At 38.2% G+C, this 26,241-nt stretch overlaps 3 protein-coding genes across 3 annotated transcripts; 2 read left to right on the top strand and 1 right to left on the bottom strand.

Moving 5' to 3' along the window:
* Positions 1–371: 371 nt before the first annotated feature.
* On the bottom strand, positions 372–5,062 carry prcc (proline rich mitotic checkpoint control factor). The gene is made up of 7 exons (XM_053334903.1): positions 4,271–5,062; positions 4,134–4,181; positions 3,209–3,694; positions 2,903–2,995; positions 2,568–2,714; positions 1,995–2,060; positions 372–1,151 (listed from the first exon to the last, which is right to left on the bottom strand). The coding sequence occupies exons 1-7, from the start codon at positions 4,577–4,579 to the stop codon at positions 1,065–1,067; spliced, it is 1,236 nt and encodes a 411-aa protein (XP_053190878.1). The 5' UTR covers positions 4,580–5,062; the 3' UTR covers positions 372–1,064.
* A 3,893-nt stretch (positions 5,063–8,955) lies between these two features.
* On the top strand, positions 8,956–17,826 carry LOC128374663 (hepatoma-derived growth factor-like). Its single transcript, XM_053334907.1, has 6 exons — positions 8,956–9,352; positions 12,646–12,722; positions 14,010–14,148; positions 14,667–14,825; positions 14,917–15,105; positions 15,869–17,826. Exons 1-6 carry the CDS (start codon positions 9,266–9,268, stop codon positions 15,887–15,889), a joined length of 672 nt encoding a protein of 223 aa, XP_053190882.1. The 5' UTR covers positions 8,956–9,265; the 3' UTR covers positions 15,890–17,826.
* A 2,973-nt stretch (positions 17,827–20,799) lies between these two features.
* Positions 20,800–24,937, top strand: mrpl24 (mitochondrial ribosomal protein L24). The gene is made up of 6 exons (XM_053334908.1): positions 20,800–20,842; positions 21,031–21,217; positions 23,108–23,203; positions 23,616–23,719; positions 24,111–24,241; positions 24,522–24,937. The coding sequence occupies exons 2-6, from the start codon at positions 21,035–21,037 to the stop codon at positions 24,656–24,658; spliced, it is 651 nt and encodes a 216-aa protein (XP_053190883.1). The 5' UTR covers positions 20,800–20,842; positions 21,031–21,034; the 3' UTR covers positions 24,659–24,937.
* Positions 24,938–26,241: the final 1,304 nt, after the last annotated feature.

Genomic DNA, 26,241 nt, shown 5'->3' with positions numbered 1-26,241 from the left:
AGATAACATGAAACAACAATTCTATTTTTCAAGTCATCAAACTAATTAAAACATACATTATGAATATTATATTCAATTTGTCATGTGTGTTCTGCTAGATGCTACTACATCTTAAACACTGCATCTTTAAAAACCTGATTTGTTAATTTGGTGAGTTTTCAAAGGGTTAAATGTGCTTCCAGTTTCATGTTAAAATCAGATGGTTCTCCTCCCTCAGTGTAGTTTAAGAACCAGCTGAAACTGAAATGCATGTTTGGTTATTTAATTAAATGATTTATGACAGAGGGCAGATGTGCTTTCACAGCTGTTGAGTTTAACATGAACATAAAAAAGCAAACCTTTAAAAAGATTACCACATGAACAACTTTCCCCCTTTAAAGCTTCATGAGTCATTTTGAAACTGCAACAAGTTTATGTTCCAACATCTTTACTTTTTTTATTACAAAATTGTTGATTCAACATATAAATATGTAATGTGTCACAGCTGTCTAATGACCCAATTCGCATTTGCAATGCCAACATTTTACTGATATTTGTGATAATTGGAGAACCAAACCTGTTTTTTTTGGTGAGTAGTTTCAGGGCAGTCTCGTTTCTATCTTCACCACAAAGAGGAGTCACACATTGGTGTTAGCCATATGATCAGGAAGCATACATGTTTAAAGGAAAAAGATCATGGCGAGCATCTCAGGGTCACATTACATCATCTCTGCCACTGAATGGACAGAGGTACCTTAAAAAAAAGGTATAGAGCCTCTATAGAAAACAAGTGAAATGACAGTTTATTTACTGTAAAATACTATTTAAGGAGAGTTTAACAGTTGTGGATTTTCAGTAGAGGAGCAACACCTTATCAAACAAAAGAACTACTGAATATTAACAATTCAACACAAATATAGGATGGAGGGCAGGAGGGAAAAATCTGTATTAAAGGTAGAGTAAGTTTGGTTTCTTCCCCAAACGCAATATTCTCTGTGTGTGAGTGTAGGGAATTCTGGGAAGCTCTACTCTAATTTCAGACGCAGGGTTTCCACATGCCACCAAGAGTCCACACAATATGACATTTAGAAACCATATTTGGCTTGGGTCTGCCGGCGGGTTAGCTTGTTATCTGCCCAGCTGTTCTTCAGCTCCAGCTCACGTTCCTTTGCCTGGGAAAGAAGAGAATAAAATCAAATTCCTGGTGAGCTTCTTTTTTAGGATGAAATGTCACATGAATAAACACTAGTATGAAGACCAATTATTTTCTAATAAAGAAATATCTGCAAGCAGAGTTAGACCACCAGAGATATCAGGGGAAAACTTTAGTTTAGACGAGACAAAAGCCTGAGTAAACAGACAAATACATGCTTTGAATACCATCCGGCTCAACAATGCAAATAAATCCCCGCCCTGTGCTCTCATCCCAACTTTGAATACTGTCTGTGGTGTGTAAAAATAAAACCCGTTGTGTGATAGAACAACACCCAACATAATTACGTGACTTGCCAAAAACAATTAAAGTTAAATAATTAACTACTAGTTAAGATTTGGCTTATTTGTTGCTTGAATTTGCTTCCTCACAGCTTCCTGTACAGCTCAGAGGCATATAGGGTTGAGTTCAGCTGTGTACAGACAAACATGGTGGCCATTCAGCTGGATGTGTGCAGAGATGAATCCTGGAACTCTTTACTCTCTCTTTCTTTTCTGAATTTATATCATCTGTGTCCGCTTCCATCATTCAAATTATAACAGTCTTTTTTTTTTCTTTTTTTTTTGAAAATGCAGACTGTGAATGACATTTTAGCTTTTTTGTGGATCAACTTATTTTTGACCTCAGGATAACACACAAGTAAGACATTGTTTGGGTGATAGAATATGTTCAAAACAGGTGGACACTAATATCAGATGTAGTCCTTTAAAGGTCGTAATACACATAAAAATGTCCCCATAGACCCCCAAACACGTGAGCACATATAGTCACAGAAAGTGTAATGTGAGCTTTAAGTATTCACCTGGTGAATGAGATATGTGATCTGGTGCTTGCGTCGCTGTTGTCCTGTAGGTTGTTCTCCTTTTTTCTAAAGAAATGAAAGCATAGGGGAAAAAGTATGAGTTACACATGTTAGAATGCAGGAGTTGTTGCTTCTTTGCAAAAGGCTTGTGGACAACTTGTTCTGACCATTTATGCTTTCTGACGTGCAGGAAATCATTTTTGTAACAGGCCTGTAAATGTCCAAGACCATCTGCATTTTTAATTTGGTGGAAACCTCAGGAGTCATTTCCTCATTCTTGAATATTCATGTTAGGAGAAAAAATGACTCGTCTCCTGACTCAGGCAATGAAATATTTTTAGATTCAACCACATTAAGTATTTTATGGCTGGAGGGGTTTTAGTGTTTCCAGTCTGAACCAGCGGTAAATCAATAGTGAGAAAAAGCACATAGTATTCTCAACCTTTCCAAAAGCTGAGCAAAAACCTGCAAATAAACCTCAGCACTGCCTTACAGCCAACACTCTGACGTCATACACCAGTTTGCAGTTTCAAAGAGGAATAAAGTAAAGAAACAACAGATCTAGCAGGTCACCTTGCTGAACGACTGACGGACTTGCTTCTCCTCTGTCATGTTCTTGGTCATCCACTGTTGGTTTCCACTCAGCTGATCGTCCCCTTTGATCTCCAGGAACTTCACCTCCTCTTTGCCCCTGTTCCTTTTCCCCTGCAGCCGCATAAACTGCAGCACGGAAAGAAAACGCTCATGAGTTAAAAAGCTTTTTCAACCCCTCAATGAAATAGAACAGAAAAACAAAAACGTAATGACACAGCTGCAAAAATAGCAAGAATTAACATGCTTAAAAAATAACTACATTATATGTCAACAGCACAGCGGGACTACACAAAGAAGCAGCACATATTTCTTACCGCTTCATCATCAATCATGGCAGAGTGACCAGGCTCTTCAGCCTCTGCCGATCCAGCATTAGGATCTTGGTAGTATGGCTCGTTGTAGTATCCCTGTCCAAGGAGAAAATGTTCGGGTTGTCATTTAAATTAATTTTCCATTCTCACTGATTTATCTGTTAAACGTCATTTTGAACTGGACTGGCCTTTTTCAAGTTATACTTTACTAATTAGTTTTTTTCTATGATTCAGACTGGGAAACATGTTCAAAACACTCTGATTATTGGGATTACTTGATGCTAAAACCAATGTGTAAATTATGATTACCTGAGGGAAAGCCTCTGGGCCAGTCACTTGCTGCTGATACTGAGGATATTGACCTCCCCAGGCACCAGCTCCCTCGTGGCTCCCCCCAAAGTCGAGAGGAGCATCTGACTGGCCGGGCTCATCATCAGCTGCCAAAGAAAGAGGCTCGACGGGGGCTCTTGGCTCAGGGTCTAAGCTCGGGATGACTGCGGGGAGAGGCTGGGAGCTCTCGCCTAGGGAGAAGTAATTCTGCGGGGATATGTCCTCCTCGTTGTCTTGGTCGTCTGTGGCTATTTGTCGAGCCAGCTGCAGGGCGGCTGACTTGGCTGCAGCTTTGATAGCGGAGGGAGACGCGCTAGAGCCGAGCCCCTGGGTGGGCACTCCAGGTTTGGGTACTCTGGGCTCTTGACGCTTTGTGAGTGTGTGAGGAATCAGGATTCTGTCGGTCTCCTTCACTGTCATGTTTTTAGGTTGTGGTAAAAGGGAGGACAGACCTGAACCTGCACCCTGGAAAGGACCGGATGTAAGGGTGGAAAGGGGCAATGGAAGTTTAGTTACATTCCTTTAATCAGATTCTACAGTATACTTTGTGGCAGTGTATTTCTTACCCATCATGTATTTTTTTTAGCTTTACTGTAGGAATATAAAAATAATATGAGGGATGTGGCAGAGCTGAATTTGCCTGCATTGGTACCAAGGACTCTGCAACTCAAGTGTTTGCATACCAAACATTCAGGATTATAGTTAAACCCCTGTGTGTTTTGGTCACATTAAAACATTATATCACGTGCACACAATCCCGTAATGTGATTATGAGAAGGACAGACGTGACAGCTGAGCTATTTCTGTAGGATCAAGGATAGAGAGATGACACAACAGTTTATTCTGCCTACTGAGCATTTTTGAACCACTCACTGTAATCACTACAATGAGGAGATATTCTTACCTGAGGTTGTAGTTTCTTCCTTGCTGGTTCATCATCATCCGAGTCTGACTGAGGATTTAAACAAAACAGATTCATACATCACATCCAGACATCACAGCACTGAGAATATATTTAAGAAAACAGCTGAACTAACTCACGTCCTGCCTCTGGATCTGTGGCACAGTGATCCTAACAGGCTCTGTTCGCTTCTTCGGCTTAGGCAGGCTGGAGAATAAGCCTCCCTTGGACAGCTGAGGAACTGGGTCATCGTTTGACATGCTGTCCCTCGCTGAACGGTTTGCTTTAGTCTCCTTCCTTGATGCATCGTCTCCTCCTACCGAGCTTGGCTTTTTGGGTGCAGGCAGGAGTGAGAAGAGTCCTCCTGAGCTCGATTTGCTCGCCGGTGCTGCAGAGGAGGTATCTTCGGAGTCACTCTCATCACTGCTGCCATAGGCGACTAAAGACATGATTGCTGATGTTACTATTAAAGATTATTCCTCTGCAGTAACTCGTGGACATGGATAACCACTTCCCTCCTTGGTTGGGTTGTGAGAAGCCCCCTACTCACGCTGGTTTTCCGACCTGACCTGACTTCAATATTTTTTAAAGGTAACGTTATGATAATCTATCATCAATATAGCAACATAGACAATAAAATCCTCCCAGCAGGAACTACAGTGTCTCTCTGAGGGCCTCGCAGTGAGCTCTTTCAATGAGAGGACTGTCCCAACTTCAGCTATCGTTAGCTAGGCCGCCGCAGAAAGCGATGTTAGCTTATTACCCTCCTCCTGCTTTGTCAAATTAAATCCACCTCAGGTTATTTCACACAATGTTGCATCGCTTCGCACAGCAGCTGTTTTAACACCATATAAACTGGTATTTTTGTGCAGTCTCCCATCAATAAAAGGAGCTAGTTTAGTCCATCGACTGCATCAAAACATTCGCGTCCATCGTTGATTGAAAAAAAGGACTAATGCGCAGCTTTCCGCGCAGCTTTTCCTTCTTCTTCTGTGGATTATCAGTTAGCCGACAGTAAACACGTTTAGAACACCACCGCCCCCTAACGGAGATAGAGAGTATGAAACATCCAATTATTATTTTTTATCAATCAATTATTATTATTATTATTATTATTATTATTATTATTAAGTTATCAGGGCCATAGGTTTTATTGAGATAAGATAAGATAAAAATAATAAGCCTTTATTGTCACTATACTTAAAATACAATGAAATTGCTAGTGTCTATCACAGTGGTATTTTGACATACTGCTGCATGCATACATTCATCCATACATACATCCATTCATCCATCTATCCATACATACATACATACATACATACATACATACACACAATCAATCACGACCCATCATAAAACTATACAATAGAACAAAACAAAGGCCGGTAAAATTAAGACAAGGCAGGTAAGTAGAAAAAAAAGTGCTGTGAGTGCAAGACTCTGTGAAATATTGCATTAGTACATATTGCACAGATATATAAATGGATTTTTTAAAGTGGGTTGCAGAGTCATGTGTGTGTTTATTGAGAGTCTGGATGGCTTTGGGAAAGAAGCTGTTCAAGAGGACACAGAGATCATGTCAGTTTGTGTCATGTTTTATTTTGTTATTTAATTATTTATTTGTTTTTGTGTGTTAGCGTCCTGGGTGGAGTTTACATTTTACTAACATAAAAAACACTTAATCTGGTATTTTATGAACTGATTCCTGCACATTCAGACTCAATATGTTTAAATTCAGGTACTCCTAAGCCAAATAAATAACAACTACATAATAAATACAATACAATACAAACAATTTTATCAATCCAATAGAGTCAATTTCTTTGGATCAGCTTGTTGTATACAAAACGCAATAACATACAAACAAACAAATAAGTAATATATGGTAGAAGAAAAGAAAAGAAACATAAAAACAACAGGGAGCTACATGTGGAACAAAATCATTACATTGATAAATTAGCTTGATAAACACAATAAAAATATCAGACATTTACCCCCAATGTGAGTGGTAAAAAAGAAACCACAGAGCATTAGCTGTGGAATTGCAGAGGGATGCATGTTGGTGGTCCACCTCATCCTTTGAAACTGGAATAGCAGTTTCAAGTATCAAGGATTAAAATTACAGGTCTCTGTACTGTTGTCATTGTCCATCCATGTATGGTACAAACATCACGATAGTATCTGTAGTGATGCTTTTATGTTCTTTTGGTCTTGATCAGTTTTTCATGGTTCGTCTAAAGTAAATGGGTAGGGCCACAGATCCCTTGGGTGCCCCAAAAGCCTCAGGTTTACGGTGTAGCGAGTAGTTTGTTGTACATTCTTTAACTGATTAATAAAAACTAAAATGGAAAAAAAACAAAACATTAAATCAACATATTTGTCTATTAAGGCAAGTTTGGCTATTAAGCAAAATCCCAATTATACAAGCATTAAGATGATGTTTTTGATGATAGTGTACATGAAACAAGGCAACAGTTTGGAAAAGATCCTTTCCAGTTTCAACATGACACTGCCTCAGTGCATAAAAGGATCCATAAAGGATTTTCCAAGTTTACTGCAATACTAATCGCCCGAAATCACCAATGCTCTTGTAACTGAATTCCCATCTATCCAAAGTCTCATGGAAAGGCTGTTATAGCAGGATGTTAATTTCCATGGTTTTGGAACTAGGTCTAAACATAGAGGTCTAATTGGGAGACTGTATACTTTAGTCACTGGAATGATTGAAGATTAGGACCAAAATTACAGAAATGTCAGCCCCAAGTTGACTGCAAGCTGGTGTTTCCTGCAAGCCAGATTGTACAGATTCTTACTTTTCTCCAAAGGACCCTTAAAAGATTTTGAATTAATCTCAGACTCAAAACTACACATGGCCCTTTCATTCCAATATTTAAATTAATGTTGCAAGCCAGATTTGATTAAAAACTATTACTTTACATTAAAGAAAAGCTTGAATACTAACTGGCTAAAGTGGCAGCTTTCCCTACAGGTCTCAAAAGTTACAGACATACTGTGCATTAAATGGTTTATTCTAATATGTAAGAACTACATTATTTCCTAAATTATTGTGTTTTTGTGGGTCAAGGGGCACATAGAGGAGAAAAGGGGGCCCTGAAAGGGGTCCAGCATCTCCTTTTTGCCCCCAAGGAATACAGGTTTAAAAAAATAAGAAATAAAAAGTAAATTTAAAGTCTCCCTCAACCAAAAAAAACAACAACCAGAAAACGTTTTTCTTCTCGTTCTTATATTTGAATGTTTGACTGTGCAGAATGATGTATGTGCAGACACAAAAAAATTGGTTTTACATCATCTTCTGAAAGCTTCTCTGTGCGCAGTGAAAATGTAATTTTAAGGTGAAGGCTTAATGATTTTAACAATGTGATTAAACTTATTTTTTGGAAAAACCATATCAGACACAAATGATCATTCTAAGTGGTTTATTTTATATGAATCTTAAAACATGCCTGAAGTGGATCTTTAAAAATGAAGTGTAAATTTAGGTGATAAGAATAAATAAAACACAAAAAAAAAATGTTATAGCTCTGGATTGTGTCTCAGGCAAACATCACTGTAGGAAAAGATCATTGTGAAAGGTAGCACAAAGAGGACAGGCAAGAAATAAATGGGAGATCCTGAAATTGCTGTAGAAGTAATTTGTTTTTGTGTTACAATTACATATAATAACAAGTATAATCAACTATAAATAAAAAAAAACACACAACAAAAAACATATTTAAGCTACGTTTGAAGCTTGAATTAAGAAAAAAGATCAAATATACATAAAATGCTACCTAATAACTTTTTAAAAAGGTATCAGCGCACATCAGACAATACATACAATGATACAGATATGGCTCTGTCAATATTGGACCATGTACAATTGACATTAATCTCAAAGAGAAAAGATACATTGCACCAGAGTATAGCCATTGACTAATTTCCATCTGCAGTCCCTGTGATAGTCATCTATCAATCAATCAATCTTTATTTGTATAGCGCCAAATCACAACAAAGTCATCACAAGGCACTTTACACATAGAGCAGGTTCTAAACCGAACTCTTCAGGTTTTAACTTTAAAGAGACCCAACATTCCCACATGAGCAACAGTGGCGAGAAAAAACTCCCTTTTAACAGGAAGAAACGTCAGAACCAGACTCAGAAGTGGGCGGCCATCTGCCTCGAGCCCTCGACCAAGAACTACAAAAGGGCAGAAAGGGCAGACAGACATAAGGTACAACAGGTAGGGCAGGGTGGGTAGATAGACACAAGCACATTTTACATCAGGAAGGGTAGAAAACATATATTAGTAGACACACAACCACACAAAACAGTCAGTGGTCACAACACAACACAACAGAGTACTAACAGTAGGCTATACAATAAGTATATAGATTCTAAATAACAGCATAAAGTAATGAATGTATGATGTTAATAAGTGAAAAGGTATAGGCATAATAATGCTTATATATGCCTATCCTACATAAAATCCCACATTCATTTAAGCTACCCACCAAAAAATGATAATGAAAATGCGAGAAAGAAAAAAAGATAACATGAGAATTCAGATAGCATGAGAAAACATAAAATCGTGTCTGTCGTAGTACATGCACTTGCAAAAAAAAAAACCGTTACAACTAAATAACTTGTTGCTCAACTTCCTAGAAAATTAGTGTAACTTCGCAACACCAATATATCCTTTTTTTCTCCTCCTTTTTAAAGCATTAAATGTAGTGTCAGTGTGGTGTGTCGGTCGTGGGGGGGCGCTGACTGTGCCTCTGCATCAGGTGCTGCTGGGGGCGCGTCTGCTGCTCAGAGGGAAGCGGGTTTCCATTTCAAACCCAAACAGACCGACAGACACCAGCAGCGGATTGTGGGATAAACGATACAACTACACAACTACACAGCTGCAGACTGCAACCCCAATCAGACACTAACCCATAGAGAGGAGGTAGCTCTGTCTCTCTCTCTCTCTGTGTGTATGTGTGTGTGCTGACTTCGCTACAAGCTTCACAAGAATCTAGTATTTTCATTTTCGGCGCCGGGTTAAATTGGATGCCTTGGTTTATTTGTTGCATGTGTTGATCAACCCGGATACAGCACCATAAGTTAGCCACTTCTGCAAGAGAGAAACATGCCCAGATCCAACAGGCAAAGGGAATACAAACCCGGAGACCTTGTGTTTGCTAAAATGAAGGGGTATCCACACTGGCCAGCGAGGGTAAGCAACACCGTCGTGAAACACTAAAAACATCTCATTTTCCTGCAGGGTTTTTTTTTATGTTGGTGTTTTCATGTCAGCTTGTGTATGGTCCAGGGCTTGTTTACCTGCAGGGCCTAACACTGGTTAGCTGCCATGAGTTAGCCTAGCTATGCTGTTAGCCCAGCATCCACACACACACTCACACAGACACACACAAGTCGCACATTTCTTTCTGGTGATTCATCGAGTAGGCAGACACTTAATTACCCTCACAGATAAGTAAATATGGAGCTTGTCGCCAGCTGCTCTCGGACAGTAGCTAACCTCGGACAGTAGCTAACCTCGCTTTCCGTCTCAAACACCCAGCTTTCAGGGTCCCAGGGGCCCAGTGAGGCTAATGTTAACTTGAAGCGGGGTTTTTTTTTTAGCTCGTTAATGTTGTCTTAACCCGAGCTAAATGAGGGCAACAACCTACAAAGCAGCGCCCTAACTTTATTAACCTGTGAAATAAGTTTCAAGTCCATGATTAGCATTTTTGTTTTTAACAGTGGCAACATGTGTCTGCTGCTGCTGCTGCTTAGTGTAGCTATGAGTTGTAAACAAGCCTACCTGCGCACCACTTGTTGGAAAAGTTGTGCCCTCTCTTGCTTGTAATTTTTTTTACGTTTAAATATAGTCACAGCTAATAAAAAAAGAAATGGTGTAAGACCACATAACGTCACGTCTACACTGTTAATACACATTTAAACGTTGAAGTGTTTCCTAATCATCCACCGTCCATGAGAGAAACGTCTTCATTCAAACTAGGGTTCCTCTTCAGTGCTTTATGAATATATATGCATATGCAAAATGAAATGAGGAAAGCAAGCAAATTAGTTTTGTACTGTACTTAGGGCTGGGCAACATGGATACAATCAAATATCACAATATATTTAACCAAAATACCTCAATATCGATATTATAATAATGTTGTAGGGTCGATTATTGGTGCTTTGTTTTTTTAACAACACATTTATATAATGAGATATTTGATAAACTATCAGTAATGTGGATATATTATTATGTATGATAGCTAGAACAGTGTAGTAAGTTTAAAATAAGATTATTTGTAAAGCAGCCTTTTAAAACACATGCATTATGGTGATATTACAATATCTAAGACGATATCTAGTCTCATATCATAATATCAATATATTGCCCAGCCCTAGTTATGCATGTGCAAAAAAGGAGGAAAACAAGCAAATTAGTTGAGTACTTTAACTTAGGGCTAGACTACATGGACAATATTGTAGGGTTGACTAATAGTGCTTTTGCAAAATATTTACACAATGAGATTTTTGATAAATAATCATCAGTAATGTGGATATAATGAGTAAGTGGGAAAAGGCAAATAATAGAAGACGTAGAGTAGTTTAGTAAGTTTATAAAAATGTCTTTACTGTGGTGCCGTCTTTTAAAACCACAAAAAGACAGCACCCATGGCCAAACTTAACTTAACAGCCAAATGGCTAGTGAAAGTTCAGATCTTACCAGCCACTCAGTTGATTACCAGTGTTATTATTGTTTTTTGGCTTTGAGTGGAGCAAATCTACCAGCCACCTGCATATTTTACCAACATTTGACTGGTGGCTTATGTCATTTCACGATATTATGATACCCATAATATAAGACGATATCTGGCCTCATATCACGATTATAAATATATCACTGACCCCTAATTTTACTGCACTGGCAATGATCCATACAACTGAATGTGCCTCTAAATAAAGATCCTATGAATCAGTCACCCTGAGTAGACTAGTTTGTGCCCGTATTGATCTGTACCTCTTCCCGCCTTTTCTGAGTCTTATCAGTCATACCTCATGACAGCAGGCTGCAGGCTGGGCCCCACCTTTCTTGACAGTCTGTGGCCCTATCTGGGAACGCCAAAAGGCAGGAGGTCAGGAGGGTCGGTTGGCGGTGAACTGACATAGTACAGCTAGTAGGCAGTACAGTAGTGCTTTACAGTGTCTTTCTAAGCACTTTTTAACTCATAAATAAATATTGGCAGAGTTAAAGCGTCAGTATGGTGCACTACAGATATATTAAACATGAGAATTGAAGCTAAACGCTACCTATCTGTTCTCTGTTTGAACTGTTTAAATTATGAGGGAATTTTACATTAGCTGGTAATACCTCACCAAGCTGAGTAATTAGCAATAGCGAGAACTTGATTTTAGAGTCACGTGAGCATGATTTGGTATCCAGAGTCTGACTGTCAAAAAGTTTTATTAGGACATGTAATTTGATTGACAGTCAAGTCAAAATACCAAAAATGTGCTTGTTCAAGTCTCCTAAATGTGGATTTACTGCACTGTTTGTAGCACTATGAATAAAAAGTGGCATAAATTAAATGTGTTATCAGTATTTCATTTTTATTTTTTCCTTTTACTTAGATTGTTTGTTTTATTTATTCACACCTATTTCTTGTGTGTGTATTGTGTGGATTGTTGCATTACCTATTTATGCTTTATCTTGCCTATGTAAAGCACTTTGTGACTTATGTTAAGTCTGTGAAAAGCACTATATAAATCAATTTTACTTTTTCTTTTTACTTATTTAGTTTTGCAACTTATGATTATTTTCATTAATGATTAATCTGTTTATTTTTCTCAATTCATTTATTAGCTGATGTCTTCAAATGTTTTCCTATGCCCACAGTCCAAAGATATTCAGTTCATAAACATTAATAAACCAGAAAGTATGCACATGAATGTTTTACTTTTTTTCTTAAAAATGACTCAACCTATTTAATTGATTATCAAAATATTTTCTGATTAATTTAATAGTTTGCAATTAATCCATTAATCGACTGATCATTGCAGTTTTATTGTTATTTTTCACCTATTTTATCATTGTAAATCAAATATCTTTGGTATTTTTTTGTTTTGTGAGTCTGACCAATTTCACTGTTACACTTACCTATGTTACCTGCGCTCTCACAACATGTGATGGGCCCTTTAAACTAAATCAATGAATCAAACAATGTTCAATAGATGTATCGATAATAATGAAATGAAAAGATTGAATCACCGCCTGGACTTTGGTGACTCAAAGAGCTGCTACTTTTAGAAAACATTCACATTAATAATTTATAGGAATGGATGAGTGAAGTGAAGTCATGCTGAAGACAAGTGACCTCTGTGTTTCTCACTTCACACGAGAATCGGTCACCTATTTTTTTGTTTTTCATCATCACTTTTAATATTTTAAGGGTCTACATCAGTTTTTATCAGCATCCTTTTCTAAGAAGCTGTGTGCTCAATTCACAGATTGACGAGTTACCCGAAGGAGCTGTGAAGTCCCCCTCTAACAAGTACCAAGTGTTCTTCTTTGGGACGCATGAGACGTAAGTAATGTGTGTTAATACTGTCAGTCTTATTCCAAGTGGAGCCGAGATGATGGCAGAACGTTTTTGAGCACTTCAGAAAATGAAAACAAACATCATGCATGAGCTCATTTCTGCTTAGTTGGGAAATATTCATTAGTAATGATAATTTATGGTATTTATAGTTCAGAGTAACTGTTGGCCAAATGGTCATGACATTTGTTATTGATATTTACGTTCACCAGAGGACAATTCTCTAATGATTTAAGTGACCTTTCCTGAGCACTGTTGGGTCTAAATTCTCCCTAAACCCTCACATTGAGTATACATAGCCCTCTAGTTATACATTTTAATGTTTTGGGTGACCCTTTGATATTTCTTGTTCACAAACTGAGAATATGGCAGAGTCCAACGCAAAGTTTACATGCTGTACATACCAGCCCCACTGCTGGTAATAATCTAACACTAGCATAATCGGCAGCATGATGCTTGTCCCTTTTAAATACTTCTGGTTCATAAGATATAGAATACACTTCAGACCAAAAATTCACAACAAGCTGAAACGGTTTTAGAAAGTCACAGGGAAAAGTTGCAGCGGTGTGAACTGGTCCATCTGAAGAACGTAAGCACGTCGTCATCTGTTTCAGCCGCCAAGTCAGCTAAGTGTCAGCACATTAAAATGACAGAGTTTAAGACGGAGGAAAATATAGCCTTGACCTTCCCTTCTTTCTTTTTTTCATGTTCTCACTGTTTCATCAGTACTGGAGATGCAACTGTAGCAAGTAACTCGCTATTAATCGCCTCATTCATATTTTATGCAAAACATTATGTCCAGCTACAAAAAAAAAGCCTGAAAACGGAAGTAGAGAGTTGTTGCTATGGAGATGATACACCGTCTCATCTGGCCACGTTGGTTTAGATGGGCAGGTTTTATAGAACGGAGCATTGCAGGTAGTTCCAAGTTTGAACCTTTTTTGTTGTGAATCTTTAGTCTGAGCGTGGCTGAACGACCATCAGCAGAGCTCAACATGTTAAATGAACTTACTCCATAAATAATTCATCTTTATTGACTTGGAAAAACATCAAACGTCAACATTGTAATTGATTTAATTCCTGTTGATCAAGTAATAAATTGAATGAAAATATATAGTATTGTTGTTGTTTCCACATGGACACATTCAATCACCAGTATGGCGTAACACAACTTACGTGGTCTATTAACATATTTGAGCAGATCTCTCTACACATTAGTTACACTTAGGAAAGTCATTGACTTAAGTTGACATCTTTGATGTTTGACCCCCACAGGGCATTCCTAGGGGCCAAGGATTTGTTCCCGTACGACGAATGCAAGGAGAAGTTTGGAAAAGCGAACAAGAGGAAAGGCTTCGCCGAGGGACTCTGGGAGATTGAGAACAACCCAACTGTCACGCATGAAGGCTACGAGGTGTGTATTTGTAAGATAGTTTTTGCCAAGTTTGTTTAACTGTACTGTGAGTTGTGTTTTTTTAAATTGTAAAGCAGTTCAGTTTAGTTTCAGTTTGTCTATTAGATGTTGATGAAACTTGAGGGTGTGATGCCTTTCAGGGCGTAAAATTGTCATAGGTCAAAAAAGGAAACAGTCTAAAAGGAAATGTCTGTTTGCATTTGATAAAGTTAGTTTCTGTAACAGATATCAAACTCATTGTACCCTCTTTTGAGTGTTTACACCAACAATGATCTTCATGTCTGAGAAACTGATACCAGCCACTTATAAATATGTACAACTCCTACAGTGGGTGAATTGAGGATGATGAATGCTGCAGCAGTGTAATTAAATGCATTGTTTTGCCTAACAGAACATTCAGACTTACTGCTGTGTGCTATATATGGCTCAGCGGGTTAATCTGCAACATTTGGGATTCAGATGTGACTCTGAGGTTTTATTTCCTTGTGTTTTACTAATATTTAAGTCTCTGCCTTTAGTCATCAAAGAAGGACAACGCATCAGAAGGAGCTGCAGATACAGCTAGTTCGGAGAAAGCAGATGCCGAGGGCAGCAGCGATGAGGATGAGGGAGCCCTGGTCATCGACGAGAAGAACGAGAGGGGAGGAACTAAACGTAAAGCGGAGGAGTCCACAGAGGTGAGCTTTACTCCTCCAGCCTGTCACTCACACACAGTCCCAACTAGCGAGCTTCAGACGGGTTTTGACACTTCCTCAAACCTTTTGTCAGGCATCTCCCAAACGGCCGAAGGATACGGAGGCAGAGGGCGATTCTAAAGTAGACAGCGTCAAGTCTAACGCGGAGGAAAAGCTCAATGATGTGGCTGGACCCAAGGCGACTGCTCCCTCCACACAGGGCGAGTCGAAACCGGAGGCCCAGGAAAATGCTGCAGCAGGGGGGCAGCTAACAGCAGATAAGGTAAGGACCCAACTTATTAATGTTGTTTTTACCCAGGAAACATCAGATTATAAGGTGTCATGTGCATTACAGATTGCATAGACTTCTAAACATTGCTTACCATTTACTTGTAAGCAGTCACTGTCTTCAGTTCATGCTGGTAAAGTATGAAAAGCCAAATTGCAGAGACCTGAAATTCGTTATAGATCAGTGATCAATGAGAGTAAATGTTTGCTTTAGTTGCATTCACGTGCTTGTGTGAAGCTATGACATTTGAGTACTGGGTGCAGAGAAGCATCATTGTGGTGGTCCAAATATAAGTATTTTCCAAAACCTGTTTTTTTACACTTAAATAATGATAAAGAATCTCACTATGGCATAGTCTTCATTCAGAAAGAATATACTTTCATCTGCTTGTTGCTGAGAAATCTAATTCAGAGGTGAAGTTGGTTCCCTACAAACACAGATGCTGTCAGAAAAATAATTCAATCTTGACATTTTCTTGTTCCACCCTTAGACGTTTGAATTTCCCACACGCAATTGAATGCACCACCATTGAAACTCCTGAAAAACGCTGCAGTTTAATTCCAATGATGGAGTACTTATCTGAAGCTTGTTTCTAAACTGTTGCTATTACATTTTCTTACCTCTAAAAACAGTGGATGCCTTAATATGGTTTGATTAAGGTTTGTAAAACTCTGCAGTAATGTGGAATATATAGATATTTAAGGACAATACAAAATGAATAATAATAATTCCTCTCATTGCTCTCCTCTTCTTACAGCCGGTGACAGACAGCGCTTAACGTCAACTCAGAAGAAAACCAAGAACCTTTCGATGCTTCTGTGGAATTGAAGCGTCAACATTACATGCAGGATGCCAGATTTCAGCTGTTTAATTAATAGGAGAATTTTAAAAGAAAAACCTAAGTGTTTGTATTGAGAGACAAACAAATCCTTATTTGCCATTTTGGGATATCATATATCCCAGAAAGAAAAAAAAGTTTGCTAATCTGATTTCAAACAATTGAACTGAGCACTTTGAGGCTCGTTTATAAATGGGATTTTGGTGTGTATATATTTTTTATTTCTAAGTGCAATTACATAATTACAAAGACTGAATGCTAGGTGTCAAAACATTTTTTTTTCAGTTTAGAGGGAATAAACACTGAATATATGATCAATAAAAGGAGAACATTTAAAAAATAATAATATTTGACAAATACTCCCATTTGATGGTTTTAAAAAGTAGATATTGTACAGGAAAAAAATACATTTTCACTCATGCTCTCAGCTTTAATTCTTACAGTATATGAACTATTTTACTTTGATTAGTTTCGCCTAGCTTCTCAGCCTCATCTTAAATCATATATTCAGTCATCGGATACATGATGAGTTGCACTTTCAGAGTTTTTCCTGCCCCGTTAATCATTGTCTAGTTCACTGTATGACATTTTAACGCAACACAGGTTTTGTTGCTTCAGTGTGGTGTGTGTGTGTGTGTGTGTGTGTGTGCGTGTGCGTGTGCTTCAATGCAGGTGACAAAAATGACGTAATTAATTTTACCGGATCCCAAAATGTGGCCTACTTTGGCTTTTGAATAAACCCCGTTTAGAGAGGAACTATTTTAGGATTGAAAAAGAAACTTTATTTGGTAAAGCCCTCTCTGTATGTTCCAGAGAATCTCTCTATAAGACTACGACGTGCATTATTGAAAGCAGAAAGACATTCCTGAATGTTGTGTGTTCAAGCTCGGCCTCGTTTTTAAGTCGAGGTGGAGCTGAGGCATTAGCGTGTGTGGGGGAAGGGGAGGAGAGGTTATTCATCACATTTTTTTTTTTTTTTTTTTTTTCTGGAGAAATTATCGGCAAACTCAAATCCATCAACTCTCAAATTTCCTGTTATGGTTTCATATTTAGCTCATTAATGCTGCCGTTGCTTGATGCTGGTGATGTACTTGTGAAGAACATTTGATTGCATTGCGTTCAGTAATTGTTTGTACCAAATATGTTTTTCTCTTTTCAGCTCACATGTATCACTGACATTGTTAATGCCTACATTCTGAAAGAAATTGAAATGAGAAGAATCTACTGAGCGCACCATTTGTAACACTTTGATTTCTGACTTCTTTGATTTTTTTTTTTTAGTTTCCGACCCTCTTAACTGGAATACGAGTGTGTTTTACTTCAGTGGTCTTATTATTTCGGCTGTGAAGCACAGTTGTGATGTTTTAAAGAAGTGTTTTATTCAATTTGTTCTGACATGTTCAATATGTGATGATGTTATTTTCCATTATTGGTAGTTTTTTGGTGCAAACTCATCCCATGGTTCAAGTCTTCTTTTTTTTTTTTGTTAAATGCTTGGCCTGCTCATCATGTTGATGTTAATCGCTTTATTGTTCTTTCTTGTATTTGGCAACATGAATTCACAGTTTAACCAAACTACAAACTTAAGGGAAAACTCAGCTGTTTAAAAAGTGATAAAGATGGTTTACACACGACTTTTAACACCCACCCTCCTGTCACCGCACCACCGATTTCCAAAAGATTAAATGGTCACAGCGCCCCACTCAGATCTGAAGTTCATTGCACAGGAATAATTTGGTATTGAAGTGTAATTTCTTGGTTTAGCTTTCTCTGTTACTTTCGGAAGCTGCCATTCATCTTAATCTGCTGCTTAGTTTACTATTGTAGTTGCCAGTCCATTTAATAAACATGTTGATTACAAAAAAAACTTCTTCTGGTCATGTTTGTGTTCAATAAGCTGTGCTTGTTTATGGCAGTTTCCCTTCTTGAAACCAATTAAATCTTACTAATTGTTCTTTGTTTGGCCAACAAGGCTGTCCGCAGTTAGTTTTTCTCTTCTTTTCTTTTTTTTTTTTAGATCATCTGAGTCTTTGTAATCTAAACTGTAGCATCATCGATGGCACACAATTAAAGTTTCAAACCCGCTACTACTTTTCAAACCGACCAAACATAAATGAATTGTTTTCAGATCAGATCTCATTTTTCACTCCATTATAAATGAATGAAAGTAGCGATGGCACCTTTCTCTCTGTGTGTGTGTGTTAGTGTGCACTTGTCACAAATAATTTGCTCCCAAGAGAGCCTCATGGCACAGTTTGGGGCTTTGGGCTGTGATAGCTGAACTAGTTTTTCAGTGTTACGTAAGATGTCCTGACAGCTTTGATTTTGTCATGAGGTTTGGTTGAGTATGAGTTCTTTGAGTTACATTGTTTGGGTGAGGACGTTGTTTTAAATTTGTGCTCATTTCTCCCTCTTCCCACAACATATGAACGCTGCTGTTTGAATCAAATAGTTGACCGACATCTTGTTCCCTTGATTACATTTTTAAAAAAATATAATAATTTCACTTTCATTTAGACAATCTTGTTTTGCTGTAGTTGAACTCCCTTATTTAGTGCTGAAACATTAGATTTTTACATCTGCTCTACCAGATTAATGACCACTTCAGCATCCTCACATGTTTGATTGCAGGTTTTCAGAAATGCTAGCCTCTTGTCTTGTGTGGTGTGTATGGATGCTGCTGCTATAAATATCTTCTAGCCTGCTCACAGTAGCATTAAAGCATATCTTGTAATAACCACTTTCTCTACTCAGTATCTGCCTCCATGGGTTCTCCCAACCTGAAATAAGGGCCTGTTTCAACAGTCAACCAGTCACAGTGTTACAGATGAACTGACGTGTTGAGTTTAGTAAATACACATACTGGAGAGTGACTCAAGGTTTGGCCAAAACTGCAAATGAGCATGAAATGAACCTCTCAGTATATTTTAATCGTCAACATGTATCAAAATATATTTACATTTTATTTTGATATTTTAACAATAATTGTTAAAAATGATAATTGTAGAAAAAATGATCAATGTTTTCAAAAATGTGATTTAAAAAAAATGTGTAGATGCTGTATTACATCATTTTAAAACTAGAAATATAAAGTCTTGAGGGTAAATATTTAACATTAGTATACTTATAGTATGTTGTAAGTAAAGTGCTCCCTTTAAAATGAAAAAAATGATAGTAATAATAATAATAATATTTTAGTATTTACTTACTTTACTTTAAATCTTGCATCAGCGATTTTACATCACTGCACCTGTTTACTTTCTCTGCTCTGCATTGTCCGCAAAGTTTGTTTTTATTCAAGACAACACACCTGAGATATTTCAATGACTGGTAAGTTTAATCAACTAAAATACAGTAAGCCAGAGTAGTGCTGTAATGCTGGAGTACATAAACCACATTTTACTGCTGTAACAGACATTCACTACTTTGAAACATTTTGGCAGAAATCAAAAGGAAATCAATAACATTTAAGTAATTTTCTTTGCTAGTAAAATAATGTTACAACACCTCTCATCTGGGTCACCTTGTGAGAGAAACTAAAATAGTTGGTCTATATTGTGTTTTTACTTCTTTACATGGCTGGTATGGTCATTCATTGAAAGTAACATTGTGCCTTATATTCTATAATGTTTTTTATTCATTTACCTTATTTATGCTATGAATGTGAATTTATTTGCCTGACCCTTGTATACACGGGGCTCACAAAGTGTAGGCATTGCACATCTTTCCACTTATCTGTCGTCTCTGGCACAGCCCACTTCACCTGTCAGTTCATTTGAGTGAGGGTGTGTGTGTGTGTGTTTGTGTGTTAAATAAGGTCTGGTAGATTTTAAAACTGAAGTGCCCTCTGGGATAAATAAAATCATCTGAATCTGAATCTAAATACACTTAATATGTATAATAAACACCGAAACTTGACTTATGGGGTTGGTGTTTAGCACTTTGTGTCTAAAGGCAGCAGTGTGTGTTTAGAGCAGGGGTGTCAAACATACAGCCCAAGGGCCAAAACCTGCCCACCAAGGGGTCCAATCTGGCCCACTGGATAACTTTGCAAAGTATGAAAATTGAAGAAAAGTTATTCCAATTTTTCTGCTGCTTCAGACGTTTTTTTTCTCCACCTTGACTATGAATACAATCCTCTGAAAAAACAATACATATATTATTAAAATATGTATATTAATTCATATTGTGACCATTTACTTAAATCAATCATGTGCAAAATTGTATCAATCAGCAGCTGTGCAAAATAACATGACAAAAAAACAGACAATATGGTTGTACTCTTCTTAAGTAAATAGATTAGTTTATTATATAGTAATATAGATAGTTTATTATAGTAAAGTTATAATACACATTGCATATTATTTGTAGGTTATTATGCAGTGGTTTTGCTGGTCCAGCCCACTTGAGATCAAATTGGGTTGTATGTGGCCCTTGAATTAAAAGGAGTTCGACACCCTTGGTTTAGAGGATCAGATTAAAACAAGTCAGTTTGGCTCTTTTCAGTGAGAGTTTTGCACAAAGCAGCTTTTAAATACTCTGCTCTGTGCATTTCATTTCCAAACATGCTTAGCCTATTCTATTAATGCATTTTGAATCAGTGGTCAGTGATACGTAGACCTCTTAGAAAACTGTTAGTGAAACACACTGAAGTACACAGCTGGAGTATAGTGAAGGTTATTTGGCGGTCAGCGGCCTGCACTGCATCCTGCTGCTGCCCCACTAATCAATCTCTCATTCCTGTTTGTCCACCGACTGTGAAGATGCATCGATTGGCCACTGCGCATGCGTCGAGGCGGATCCCAGCCCTCCTGTCCGGTAGGCGGCGCTGCTGCTGGGAACTGCTGCTGCTGTTGTGACTGCGGCTACATGTGACATTGACTAAAACAGAGGGTAAGATACATGGATGTATTATAAGTTATTATTAGTTTCTGCTTGTCTGAGTCAGTTTAATTATAATTATCTATTTCATAAAAGGGTGCAAAGATACGTAGGAGTGCCATTAGGTGAATGTGTGAGGAGAGTGGGAGACTGTGTGCAGCTTTTGAGGCTAACTAGCTGGACTAATTTTGTCCCTGCAGCACGATGAGGCTCACGGCTCTCCTGTCGATGGCAGCCCGGGTTGTTGTACCCAGAGATTACCGCTTCAGCACCAACAGACCGTGGACAGTGGCCGCTAAGAGGCAAAATCCTCCAGGGAAGAAGAGGAGGAAGGTGTTTGTGGAGCCGATAGCTCCAGAGGACTGGTCCGTGTTCAAAGGAGACACTGTGAGTAATCCTGAGGAGCTGAGGAGGTCAAAACATCACACACAAGCGCTACAGTCAAAAGTAGAGTTTCTCAAGCACTGCATTTCAGTGTCAGTTTGTGATAGACACCAGCACTTAAAGGACAGGTTCACAGTTTTTAAAAAAAAAGTCTGTCCAAATGAACTTTGAAACCGGTTTTATGCCTGTAATTACTCCTTCTGTTAATAATGACCATTTGAAGATCCCACCATAATGCACAAGCCTCCTTCTGTCCTAAACATTTATTTAAAAGCTCATCTGAAGCAAATATGAAGCTTCGGTCTCTCAAATTAGTCAAATCAGGTTGATATCTTACAACATAGCAGTCTTTTTAGTGCCATAGTCACTCTTTTTGTTACTGGACTTTGATGCTAAAAAGATGAACAGGAGGAATGAATACAGTGAGGAAAAACCTCTTTCAGTGCTCATATAGACACCTGACTGCTGTTTTAGGACAGACTTTCTTTGTTAACCTTTCTTGTGAAAATTGTGAACTTGTTTTTCAATTAAAAATGATATTTTGTGAGACATTTGCCACAACATTAATACAGTTTCCTCAACTCTGGAAAGAACTGTTCTTTAGATTAACATTCCCCAAACCATTCCTGTCAGATAAAATATAATTACATTGTTATTAACTGGAAAACTAACAATATTGTATAATAATAAAACTGGTGACAACAGGGTCAAAGTTGATTGAAGTGACATTATCAAGAACATGAACTGCAGGTTTCTCCATGGTATATTTTTGTGCAAATGAAAAATGCAAGTTCAGCTGCCGGTTTTGACACTAAACAAAACATGTTTCTTATGCTATTTTGGTAGTACACTTAACAGTAAAATTGATATTGATCTCATATTTTGGATTTCACTTGTTAGTTTGCAAGATGAGCATCACCACTTTCCTTTTTGTTATCTGTCAACACATTTCAGCTTCTACTTGTAGTTTTGCTTTCTAGATAAATCTTGCTAACCTGAACCTTGCTGGATCAGATGTAAAGACTTTTTACAGCAAACATTTTGTCATGTCATAGCAGGCACATTTTACACACACACACACACACGCATTTAAATGGTAAATGGACTGTACTTATATAGCGCCTTTCAAATCTTCTAACCACTTGAAGTTCTTTTAAGCTACAAGCCACATTCACCCATTCACACACCGATGGTGGCAGGCTACCACGCAGGATGCTGACGCAGCCTTCAGGAGCTATTGTGGTTCAGTGTCTTGCCCAAGGACACTTCAATATGTGGACTAGAGGAGCCAGGAATCGAACCACCGATCATTCAATTAGTGGATGACCCGCTCTACCTCCTGAGCCACATCCACTTTAGATAAATAAGCACAAGAAGTTAATTTTCAATACCTGTCAATTTTAAATGCAGCATTTCTGATGGAATATTTCTACATTGTCATGCAAGAGTGGGCCATATGGATACATCATTACACGGATATCCATCATGCAGAGTAAATTTCTATGTAACATCAAATTACAAATGTCTATGGATAAAGTAGGCAAAGTCTGCCAGTTTTTATTTTAATAACTGACACATTAAAGTACTCAATCACACTGATGCAAAAATCCAATATAGCCATAAAGCAGTCCTGGTCATTGATTTGCCCCATTGTTCCTTTTGGTCTTATGTAAGTGGAGATATTTAATGGATAATTACCTCAGTATGAAATGGCAAAAATTACAATCTTTACAAAAGAATATGATTTGAAGAGCTTTCCACCCCTGTCATTGAAGATGAAGTCAATCATATTGTAACTACAGTCATTCTGGGTAAACTATACTAATATCATAATAATTCATATACAGCATTTATACAACATAAAGTTGACCGTCTGTCCGATTTGTTTTTCAGGTCGAGATCCTGGCGGGGAAGGACAGAGGAAAGCAGGGAAAAGTGATCCAAGTCTTCAGACACAGAAACTGGGTTATGTTGGAGGGACTGAACACAGTAAGGAAATCATGCTTTTGCCAGAGGAAACAATTTTCTGTTGGTTTAAGACATGGCTGCCAGCAAGCTACACTCTTATTAGAGAACAATAGTTAGTGTATTAAAACGTAATCGGTGGTGCCGTAAAGAGGATAAAAAATCGTCTGTTGTTGTTTATTTAAATAAATATGACGCACAGAGATGTAGTGTGACGTTAAAGACTTTTCTTGAGTGTTACTGTTGTATCCATCTCCTACACTCTGTACTTGTTGAGCTCCACCAGATGGAGCCAGATGGTGTACAGTGAAGAAAGCAGACATCAAGATGTAACTGCTGACTAAGCGTTCCACAAAAAGCCATTTGGCCACCAGCTGTGTTGACGTGTTTTTGCCTTTCAGGATGGAGAACTGTGATTTATTGTTTTCTGTCTCAGCATCACAGGTATATTGGAAAAACATATGATTACCGTGGGACCTACATAGCCAGTGAAGCTCCCATCCTGCTTCGCGATGTTTCCCTCATTGACCCCACAGACAGGTACAGTAAGCCTCACTAATGCAGGAATCAGACTGTGGCTCCAGAGACAAGTACACGAAATGCATGAGCTCATTAGCTTCTACTCAAATTATTATAAATGTTGCCTGGAAGAGTCTCTTTCTGAACTCTTTAAACCTTTTTGACCAAGTTAACAAATAAAATATTCAGTTTACACACATTTGAGGGTTTTGCATGGCAGAACTTTGCATATGCGATGTTTCTGTGCTGAAGTTGATGCTTATTTTTCCTATACTCTAACATTAAGATAAATGCCCTATAATAAAGCTTCAAACTGCTTTCTGAATGTTAAAAATAGTCAAGTGTTATTTAGATAAATGATCACTGGTTTTAAAAACAGACTGGCTATTATATACTGATCTTGATCCTCTAGGAAGCCCACTGACGTGGAGTGGAGATTCACTGAGGAGGGCGAGAAAGTCAGAGTGTCTCTCAGGACGGGACGAATCCTCCCAAAGCCTGTTTTGGAGCGACGAGATGGCATCGTGCCACAGCAGTGGAAAGGTGAGATCGTTTGCATGTGTTTTGGTTGGAGGGGACCTCTTCTGAATCGGTTCAGTTGGTTCAGTTTATAGCATGTGTAGCTCACAGTCATTTCATAACACAGGCTGTTGTCCATTTTTCCATTCTTTGTAGACTTGAAATTCTAAAAATAGATTTCTGAGTGTCGCAGTTTAATTGTTTTGCAGTGGAAGAAACTCAGCTAGAACATGAGGAGCAGAAACATTTTTTCCTTCCAACTACTGTTTATTTTTGCGTATGACTTTTATTTTTCCCTTCACAGATGGTCCCAAAGATACCAGCCCAGAAGACACTCTAGAAAAGACCTATGTACCTACTCTGAAGACCCTGGAGGAGGAGGTTATGGAGAAAATGGGCATCGTGGAGAACAGGAAGCCACGGAGGTCGTACTGGTACTAACCAGATAAATGAGAGACACTCTGGTCCTGTTGTAATGTCAGGTTTTCACACTCTGATTTGGTGTGAGTCAAGCTGAACCTTGCGAAAAAGAGACTATGGTAGGATGACATGAGTAAGGCTTTTGGACTTTAAAATACTGGAGCAACACACACACACACACGATAGCTTTGTAAAAAAAAAATAATAATAAGATTGTGAAACAGACGTGAAAACAAAGCTCACAACACATCTGTAACTTGACCGTTTCCTGATGGCCAATCATTCTCTACAGCGCTGTCAGTTCATCATGTTTGTTTCTTGTATTGTTGTGATTAAATATTTAAAACAATTTTTTTAATGGTTTGAACTTTGCTCTAGACTGCTGGTTAATATTTTAATAGTAGAACAACAAACTACTAATGTACATCACAAGGTATGACCTCAAACCTTTTTTTTTACTGCAGTCTCATAGGTCTAACGCTTCATAAACTGAGTCTTACAGGTGTTTGTATTTATCAGTATTTACCTGGATTTGCAAGATCACGCAACTGTCCATCATGTCAGGCTTCAAGTTATACGCTTATGTTCAAACCACCGGAGGTTCCGACCAATTGGCATCCCATCTGGATTCTCGTGCGATCTTGTGGTCTTTTGAATCCAACTGCCTCGCAAGGTAAGATGGTGATAGACAGATAGTTCATTCAGTCACCTGCCAAGTATTTTTTGAAAGTGTGCATCCTTTAACAGTTTCCAAGGACGACTTATCAGGTGGTTCTGTCTAACAAACCACTTGGTTCTTCAGATTAAATTAGTTTATTAAAGAGTGTCTTTTGAGCATCTTTCAGCTCCATGTTATGGCTTTAAACTTCACTGTTTTGGTTCACTCTCACTGTTCTCACAAGTGTTATTTATAACACTTTATATAGCTCAGCTCTTATAAACCCTCTGTCCTACATGCTCAGCGCCAAACCAGACAGACAAACTAGCAACTAGCTGTCGAACCTGGTGAAGCATTTAGCAGCTAAAGAGCCAAATGTTTCCTTCTGGAGTTGATGGAGACTGAGACACAGCTATGGTAAATAGCTTATATAGCGCCTTCCTACTCTTTGCGACCACTCAAAACACTTTACATTACATCTCATTCACCCATTCACACACATTCATACACTGATGGCAGGGGCTACCACACAGGGTTCCAACCTACACATCAGGAGGAAGTTAATTTCATTCATTCTCATTCATACACCGTTGGCGCAGCAATGGGAGCAATTTGGGCTTAAGTGTCTTGCCCAAGGACATATCGATATGTGGACTGGAGGAGCCAGGAATCGAATCGCCAATCATCCAATTGGAGGACGACCGCTCTACCTCCTGAGCCACAGCTGCCCCCAAAATATAAAATAAGAGTGAATACTGGTCTGCTTCCAAACATGACTCCAAGTCAAATGCAAATGTTACTTGGTGTGTAATGCATGTGTAAATGGGCAGCTGTACGCCAATTCACTCACCAGTCATTTATCAGCATCAATGCGCAACAATTTGGGAAAAAATGTTATAAGTATCTGAATCCTTTGAAAGCCGTTTTGGCTAAGATAGAAATGTAA

The sequence above is a fragment of the Scomber japonicus genome, chromosome 15, assembly GCF_027409825.1.
Source record: "Scomber japonicus isolate fScoJap1 chromosome 15, fScoJap1.pri, whole genome shotgun sequence".
In the NCBI taxonomy this organism is placed as follows: domain Eukaryota; kingdom Metazoa; phylum Chordata; class Actinopteri; order Scombriformes; family Scombridae; genus Scomber; species Scomber japonicus.
The sequence above is the reverse complement of the archived record's forward strand: the minus strand, read 5'-3'. Positions and strand labels throughout refer to the sequence as shown.

Excerpts from the sequence above, each read along its gene's own strand:
- mrpl24 (XM_053334908.1), top strand. The coding sequence starts at position 21,035 with ATGAGGCTCACGGCTCTCCTGTCGATGGCAGCCCGGGTTGTTGTACCC. Across the intron at positions 23,204-23,615 it reads TGTTGGAGGGACTGAACACA|CATCACAGGTATATTGGAAA; the intron begins GTAAGGAAATCA and ends TTTCTGTCTCAG. Across the intron at positions 24,242-24,521 it reads CGTGCCACAGCAGTGGAAAG|ATGGTCCCAAAGATACCAGC; the intron begins GTGAGATCGTTT and ends TTCCCTTCACAG.
- prcc (XM_053334903.1), bottom strand. The coding sequence starts at position 4,579 with ATGTCTTTAGTCGCCTATGGCAGCAGTGATGAGAGTGACTCCGAAGAT. Across the intron at positions 2,715-2,902 it reads CCATGATTGATGATGAAGCG|TTTATGCGGCTGCAGGGGAA; the intron begins GTAAGAAATATG and ends TCCGTGCTGCAG. Across the intron at positions 1,152-1,994 it reads TCACATATCTCATTCACCAG|GCAAAGGAACGTGAGCTGGA; the intron begins GTGAATACTTAA and ends CTTCTTTCCCAG.
- LOC128374663 (XM_053334907.1), top strand. The coding sequence starts at position 9,266 with ATGCCCAGATCCAACAGGCAAAGGGAATACAAACCCGGAGACCTTGTG. Across the intron at positions 9,353-12,645 it reads ATCCACACTGGCCAGCGAGG|ATTGACGAGTTACCCGAAGG; the intron begins GTAAGCAACACC and ends CTCAATTCACAG. Across the intron at positions 12,723-14,009 it reads TTCTTTGGGACGCATGAGAC|GGCATTCCTAGGGGCCAAGG; the intron begins GTAAGTAATGTG and ends TGACCCCCACAG.